Raw genomic sequence first — 8525 nt, 5'->3', positions numbered from 1 at the left:
TTTTACTTTCTCTCTTTCTCTCTCTCCCTCTCTCTTTCTCTCTCTCCTCTCTCTCTCTCTCTCTCTCTCTCTCTCTCTCCCTCTCTCAGTTAATGGCAATACAATGAAAACAGACATCTACATGTCCCTTCAGTTACCCAGATGGCCCATGTGGACAGGAACAATCCGGTTAAATGTTTTCCGATCCAAGTGATTCTCTCTCATCTTCATTCATAAACCCAATAACTCATGGCGTCCTCCTTCGGACCTTCCTTCAAGCCTTGCTGCCACCTGGGAGCTCCGGGACCTGGGTGGGGGGCAGAGGTGACTGGTTTGGGGCCATGCTGTCTGTCCTCCTCCATCCAGCTGCCTCTGGGTTGTCACCCTAAAATGACTCGGATGGGACCTGGGAGGTGGTGGCAGGAGGAGGAGTTGGGGCAGGAGGGTGGGGAACCGCCCTGGTCAGAGCCTCACTTTGGCCTGGATGCTCGCTGGAACCCGCAGGCTAATGACAGAGCACGCTGCTGCTGGGCGCCAGTTTGGCCCCTTTCCCTGTGCCCCTAGCTGGGCTCCAAGTCGAGTGACTTTTCCAAGAGTATCTGAGTAGAAACTTCAAGGGTCAGAGACCAGCAGGGCTCAGAAGAGCTTCCCCCGCCTGTCCTTCCAGGGACCAGCCTGCCTGGGTGCACTTTGCGGAAAGGAGTGCGCGGAATTGAGGGAGGTCTTGCCCACTGCGAAGATTTTGGGGGAGGTGAAGGGCAGGGGATAGAAAGGGGTCAGCTGGGGGGTCTGAATGGCAGGAGGAGCCATGCCAGAGGGCTGGGCGCACCGCGCTGGTGAGCGCGCAACGCCGGAGGCTGTCTCCACCTCTTCTGGCAAGTTGGACCTATGAGTGCGCAGCTCGACTTACAACTATCAACAGCCCAGAGGGTGAGCGCCAAGGGGGGCGCAGGGCCCTTGCAACTTCTTCGCAGGACCCTAGCCGGGCGGCAGCCTCCCCTGCGGCCCAGGAGCCCCGCGCCCCGCCTCCCTCCACGCACTGTGGAGGTGCCGAGGCCCTCCTGCCAGCCCCGACGGGATGCCTGCAGCCATGCTCCCCTACGCTTGGGTACTGATGCTTTTGGGAGGTAGGTGTCACCCTCCTCCTAGTGGGCTCGCTACCTGAGGTCGGAAGGGAGGGAGCTCGCCGTCTGACTCCAGAGGGTCCTTGGGGACTGCCGCCTGGGTCTGTGCCCCATGGCTGATGCTGCCTCCTGTTAGCCCTTCCCCAGCCTCACCTGGCCGGCACCTGCTGCGCCTCCAGGCTCCTCCTGGGTCCTGCGGAAGGGAGGGGTGTCATTGCGCCAAGTGTGCACTCTTCTGCCCTCCGTGCCCCTGGAGGCTTGACTTCCAGGCACTAGGAGTAGCCCCTGGGGTGGAGGTCCAGAGGGACTGGTACCTCCAAAAAGATGAGGAGGATCCAGGTCCACTGAGACCCCCCCGGCAAGGTACAAACCCCCGGTGTTGATAGCAGGGCTGCAGCGCTGGGCTTGCCCATGGAATCCTGGACCTGTGAGTGCTCAGGGCTGTGTCCTGAAGCAGAGCCAGGGGAAGTTAGGGGAGGGTGCAGTGACCCTGGGCCCAGGCTGGTGGGGGGATGGGAGAGAGAGGATAGCCAAGGGACCCTAGGACCCTGCTGAGAGGAGACAGGACTAACTGCTCGTTCGCTGGTGCTTCTTAGAGGGTGGGGAATGGGCAAAACTCTACAAATGCCAACGGACCATGGTATGCCGCCACTGGCAAAAAACGACAACCACCATAGTCATGGCAGTGCGCCCAGCCCTGGCTCACCCCAAGCACCTTCACACTGTGAAGGGTTAAGAATTCTGGCCCTGGAGTCAGACCACTGGGCTCCGAAGCCCAGATCAGCTCCGTCCACCTGTGCGGCCTTGGCATGGCCATCAGCTCTTAGCCCAACGTTCTCATCTGTCCATTGGGCTCACAAAGCCCTCCCCTCTGTCCAGGCTTATTGTGAGGCCTACAGAGGAGGGCGGGGAAGCACGGAGCATGCGCCTGGCACCAGGGGAGCATGCAGCCAGCGCAGCCAGGCGCCACGGGCTGTCAGGTCCGCAGGAAGATGCCCAGGTCCCACTGGGCACTCTCTGCTCCTTTACAGTCAAGGAGCAAAGCCAGGTCTGCCTGCAGGAGCCCCTCGATGGGTCTTCTTCCCAACCTCCAGCTTCTAAGCATGATAGATGGAGGGGAGATGAAAGGGTCTGAAGGAAGTCAAGAAAGGGGTGGGTGAGCAGTTTGAGAGTCACAGACACATCCATCCAAAGGGTGCATTTACCACAGGCTGGAGGTGAGAGGTCGCCGTGCCCTCCACTGCAGAGGAGTCCCCAGCAATGCGCAGAGGGCACAGTGCCCTGTTCTCTGGCTGGGGAGGGCGTGGGGGGCGTGGCGGGGACGGCTGGGCACACAGCTGAACCAGAAGAGGGATGAACCATCATCTTTATGCTCTCTCCCACCCCTCCCTACCTGCTCCCTCCCACCCCTCCCTCCCTGCTCCCTCCCACGGGAAGGGGACAGTCTGAGCAGCCAGACAGGTGACCCCAGAAACCTGCAGGCTTGGTCACAGCGCACAGCTATTGTCCTTGGCAGGCGGGAGCTTCTCGTCATGCCAATAAAATCCCTGGAAGTTTAGCATGGCACTTGCTCTCAGGGAGTCCTGCTGCGCTGCTCCTTGGCGACCTTTTGCCATGGGAGTCAGACAGATTCCCCAGGAGGGGAGCCGGGAGGGAGCGCCCAATGGGCGGAGGCGCCCGTGGGCCCTGAGTTCAAACACAGACGCTAGGAGTGCGCCGACCCCACTAGAGCTGCCTGGGCAGCTTCCTGCCCTAAGCCGGGCACCGTTTTCCACCGAACACTTTCTTCACAAGTACTTCTCCCCACTGGCTGCATCACCAGGCAACAAGATCCTGTTGCTTTGGTGAAAGGAAACAGAACCCAGTTAATCCTCAGATACATACATAATTTAGGTACCTGAGCCGAGGCGTGCCTGCTTCATGTCCCAGGTTCCAGAAACGTTGTGGAGGACACACCAACAGCCCCACCAAGTGAATCCACAATGAGTACACACACACACACACACACACACACACACACACACACACGCACACATGCACACGTACATATGGGAGCACACGCCAAGGTTGCTCAACCTCATTACTATTGACTTTTGTGGTCCACACCATTCTCTCCACAGGCTGCCCCATGCACTGTAGGATGCTTAGCAGCATCCGTGGCCTCTACCTACTACCTGCCAATGTCAACACCTCCCAGTTATGACAACCATTAGGGTCTCCAGACACAGCCAAATGTCCCCTGGGGGGGGTACTCTTGGTTGAAAACCACTGGTATGGCTACATCAGACTCAATTGGTAGCTTTTCCGATGAATCTGTCAAAATCACCAGGTCGGATGGATTTTGTTATTCTTGCTCTGAGCAATCAGGAAATCAAAGGTACAGTGGGGCCCCAAGAAAAACAGCACCCCAAGCTAGTTTCCAATTTGGACGTTGATTTTTCCCATTTGTTCTCGCTCCTTCTTGTCTCTGAGGATGTCCTCTGGTGAATGTCTGGCCATGAGTGGGTAAGTGCAGTTAGGGACCCCCAGCAGCAAAACCCTGAGATGCCAGCTGCGCCAGTGCCAATGCTCCGGCCCCTAGCTCGGGTTCACGCCACCGCAATTTCTGCCTTTTAAAAATCTCCTTACTCGGCAATTTATGCTTGACGGGGGGAAATGAGAAACCACAGCTCCTTTTTATTTCTCATTTCTTTTGGTCTAATTTCAGCCCTGCTTTTATTTTCAACCATGTACTTTGTGATGGCAAGTTATCATTTAGAGACAGATTAACTAGAACGAAATCACAGGCTAGCTCATAATAAATTAGTTGTCAGTGTGGGGCTCCGCTTTGAATCCGAGAATAAAAACTGGGAAGAAAATTAACTGAAGTACACTCCTCCGAAAATCAACAGTGAATGGAGATCAGTAATCGGATTAATTATTTAAAATAAAGAAAGTTATCAGCAGAAACTTTCTCCTGCTGCCTCGCCCGTCGGTCACTGCGGCCAGCTGTTTCGCTTATCGTTCTGACCGGAGCTATAATTTCCAGATTCAAAATATCCAGCTCCAGGCAAACAGAGCAGCTTCCTTGATTTCAAAACCATCTGGGCTGTGGGCCAGTTAGAAGCGACCCAAGAAGCAATATCTGTGGATGTGGATGCACTGGAAGTTAACGATGTTAATGAAAGCTTTGAAGCCAGAATGAACCCCTGACAAAACTTCCAAGATAGGTGCTTCCCCACCCCCGCCGGCTGAAGCCAGTGGACAGCCTGATGCACAGGAGGGCCCTGCTGTCAGCCTGCAGGGGGTCTTGAGTGTGGTGGCTCCCTAAACACGATGGTTTCCAAAAGACTCTGATACAGGGGAGCTGTCTGAGACCCAGGAAGTGATGTGCACAGTGGGAAAGGGAGGAAGGTGTGTCCCTGAGAATGTTGGCCTCCCAGCTGAGGGGGAGGGGGCGCCACGTGCGTGCCCACAGGCCGGTGGGATGGGGCTGATCCAATGGCTTTGTGTGCTGCAGAGCTGGAGGGCACGTCTCAGGAACTGGACAGACCTGGGGGCCACCCTAGCTTCAACCTGCCTGACCTGGACAAGCTCAGCCTGTGTCCCCATCAGCGAGTTGGGAATGGTAACATCACTGGCCTTAAGAGGTCCTGAAGGGGTGAAGGGGTGCCTGGGGTTGGACTTGACCCTGAACCCTGTGACCCTGCATGCGCCGCCTGCATGAGCTCTACAGCCTGGAGAGGGGCAGCCGCTCTCAGTCGCCTCCGCCAGTGTAGGCTGGCCACTGGGTGGGTCTCCTTCCCCCTCGATGTTCTGTGTGTCCCCAAGAGCACTGTGACTAATTGTCATGATACTGACTACAGCGACAAAATTCACCATTGTCCCTGTGGAGTGAGCCAGCTACTTCTTGCACCCTGTCTCCTTTCTCCTCCCTGGCCCCACGTGGGCCTGTCGCCATCACCTTCCTTCCCTGTGGGACAATATGGCGACAGACTCACGGCTTGGCTGGGTGAGGTGGGTACAAGGAAGAATGTCTAGCAGAGCGGTGCCCACCTGACTTTCAACCCACAGGGTGTGTGTTGAGTGACGTGCTGCGGGTGCCCCTCGCTGGTGTAAGGCCCCGCCAATACAGGAACAGGGAGGCCGCCCCTGGCCTCAGGGACGTCAGAGTCAAATTGGATGATTAAACCTAAAATGGGCAATTCATTACAAGTGGCTGCTCCGCCCAGTAGGTCCTGGGGCATCTAGCCTGGGCTGTGTGGTGTGGAAGGTGATAAGTGACTAAAACTTGAACAAGGAGGAAGGCGGAGGAAGGACACAGGGAGAGGAACTTGCATGCACTCATGACCAGAGAGAAGGCCAACGGGGCTGGCGAGAGAGGGTGAAGGACAAGGGGTGGAGAGGCCAGGAGGTTGGCAGGCTCAGTCATGGGGCCATGAGGGCCACAGGGGGCATTGGACTTCCTGTCAAGGGCAATGGAGGGTCCACTGAAGGGTGTTCAGCAGGAATGGGATGCCTTAGAGGTAGTGAGCTCCCCATCACTAGAGGTATCCAACAATGAACCGGGTGCTGTGGGAGTAGCATTGGCTAGGGAGTCACCTAGATTTGCTTCCAGCCCTGAGAGTATCTGATTCTTAGAAGCCCATAACCTCCTCCTGCCAAGACACATGCTTTCAACTGTCATTTTAGTTCCCAGAGTCCCCTCTCCCCAAATGTAGTGCCTAGTAACAACGCCAGCATTCACCTGTGCCACCACCTGTCCCACCAGCTCAGTGCCTCACCTACTCAGCAGCTGGCGCAGATGCCCTAGGAGCCCACCATACAGCCCACCTGGGTGAGGAAAGGACAGGCCCACACCCCTCCCCACCACTTCCCGAGGCATGACTCTGGTCTAACAGAGGACGTCAGCTACTTCCAGAGGCTGTTTTTGCGGTTTAAGATGCTGCTGTCATAGAATGTAAGCATGTCCACCTCCAGAGTCGCTCAGGGAGTGTGGGGCTCAGTCCCAGCCAGACCCTCCTTCAGCTCAGCCACATCCCCAGCCTGTCCTCTCCCTTCAGCCCTGCCTTCTCTCCCAAGCCTTCTCTCCCAGGGCTCCCTGGTCCCCATTTGGCCCTCATCCCCACAGACTCCTCAGAGAAGATGGTGACCCCCAGCTGCCGCCACTGTGATGCAGCCACACGGAAGTGTCAGGCTGTCCATCAAGTCACCTCCTTTCCACCACAGCCTGCACACACACGCACATGCACGCACCCACATACGCGCACACACATGCACACACTTGTGCGCACACACATGCACACACGCGTGTGCGCACACACACACACTCTGTTCCTTCTGCTTAGAACACCATTCCCTGCCCCCAGGCTCCCCTTCACCTGCAAATATGGGTGTGAATTCCTAACAGTGGAACTGCTACAGCAACACGTGTGTTAAAGTCTTTCGCGAGCCTCCATTCCACATGGAGTGCACAGTCAACACCCCCACGGGTGGCCTATGGGAGCACCACTATCCTGCGTCCTCGCCACCTGTCAGTATCATTCTTCACAAACCCTGCCAATGGCGATGCTCAGACTTCCTTCCTTTCATTATGAGCAAAGAGGAACATCTATTTCTACTTTTAGGGGCCTCTTGTATTGGTTTTCCTATTGGTCATACCCTTTGCCCACTTTTATATTGGACTTCTTAAAGAATCTCTTCTTATTGATTTGTTAGTGCTCTTTACATATGGAAACGTAGCTGCCTCCGTCTGTGATCCAGTTGTTCTCAGCTTGCCCTTGGTTCCCCCGAGCTTCCTGAGAGGCGTCCCTGCTGCTTGTCTCTTTCACATTCACTCTGGTGAACCCCGCGAAGTGGCAATGAGCTAAATGTACATTTTTTCCTGAGGGATAATAGATGGCCAGGTGGTCTTATCATAAATGACTGCACGTGGGGCGTGAAACAGAGACCTCGCCCAGGCACTGTGCTCAGCGGGTTCTGCCTGTGACCTCCCTATGCAATTGGCACCATGTTACAGAGGACAGAGGCGAGACTGTGCGCTTAGGATCATCCAGCTGGCCAGCCCAGGGACTGAGGTTTGTGGGCCACCGAGCTTTGTGCCTCGATTGCCCTTCCTGGAAAGTTCAGCTCAAGGTTCAGGCAAGGACCTCCTGCCCCGCTGCCTGTTGGAAAGAAGCCGGTTTAGAATGAAGTGTGGGCAGCAGAAGATACCCACGCACTGAGGCATGCGGCTGACAGTTTACATAACATGACTTAGGGCGGAAGATCACAGTGTGGAGACCACAGGCATGCTAACAAGAACAGTCTTAAATCCTCAATTAAATGTGATTCTGAGAGAGGCTGAAGAGCGAAGGATCTTAATTGTCCATCTGCAAAGACAGCTGCGTGGGCTGGGCTCTGGAATTCAATTTCCCACATTCTAATTCCAGCTGCTCCACTGACTTCCTAATTACCTAATCCCTCTGGGCCTCAGTTTCCTCCTCTGCCAAATCATGTCTACCCATGGGTGGCTGTGAGGAGTAGGTGAGACTGCCCACAGTGCCAGGCACAGAGCAGGTGCCTGGTAGGTGTCACTACATCATTATTAAGGTGACAGGACACTGCTCTGTGGGTTCTGATCTTGGGACCAAGATATACTGCTTCTTAGGGATGGCCACAGATCACAGAAGTGTGGCGGCAGGAAGGGTCAGAAATGGTGGCTGACAGGATGAGAGGAGGATGGGGCACAGAGTAAGTAAGGACGTCAGAAGCCCAAGTTTCTGCTACAAACGGCACAAGGGGGCGTGGGTTGCCTTTGCCTGGTGATGTAGCCAAAGGGCCCCCACTAGTGGGTGGGATGGCACCATGTGTTTGGGATATCTGTGTTTGTGTCCAAGGACTACTGTGCAAAGTGCCACAAACTGGATGTATTAAAACAACAGAAATGAACTGGCTCACCATTCTGGAAATAACGAAATTTGGGTGTCATGGAGCCAGCTCCCTCTGAAACTATGGGGGAGAGTCCTCCCTTCCTCTTGTGGCTTCTGCTATGGCAATGTGTGTCTTTACTTTGTCTTTCAGTGGCAGGTGACAGTCAGTATTGTATTGCCTTTCAATGAGTCACTCCAATCTCTGCCTCCAGTGCCACATGGCTACTTCCTCCTGTGTGTCTTCTCCTCTTATAAGCACGCCAGTCCTCTTGGATTAGGACCCACCCTACTCCAGTGGGACCTCATCTTAACTATTTACAACTGCATTTCTAAATAGGTCACATTCCAAGGTAGGACTTGAACGTATCTTTTGAGGGGACACAATTCAGCCCACAACTCCTCGTGTTGTATCTGAAGGGCCGCCTCTGGTGGGTGGGAAGGCATCAGGTGTTTCTGGGAAGTGGAGATTCAAGAACTTAGGTGATCGGCCTACAGTTGAGAGGTGATGGGGCAGGGACAAGCCATGACCAAG

At 55.2% G+C, this 8525-nt stretch overlaps 1 protein-coding gene across 1 annotated transcript in view; it reads left to right on the top strand.

Annotated features, from left to right (window-relative positions):
* Positions 1 to 1057: 1057 nt before the first annotated feature.
* The window catches only part of APCDD1L (APC down-regulated 1 like), a gene marked incomplete at both ends in the record, with an annotated part of 55912 nt that continues 48444 nt past the window's right edge, over positions 1058 to 8525 (top strand). Inside the window, one exon of the mRNA XM_080685040.1 lies at positions 1058 to 1106. Within this exon, the coding sequence (XP_080541166.1) occupies positions 1058 to 1106 (49 nt within the window). The remainder of the gene's footprint in view (positions 1107 to 8525) is intronic.

Source organism: Plecotus auritus (assembly GCF_963455305.1).
Source record: "Plecotus auritus genome assembly, chromosome: 8".
Taxonomy (NCBI): domain Eukaryota; kingdom Metazoa; phylum Chordata; class Mammalia; order Chiroptera; family Vespertilionidae; genus Plecotus; species Plecotus auritus.
Note: the sequence above shows the minus strand (reverse complement) of the source record. Positions and strands in the feature narration are given on the sequence as shown.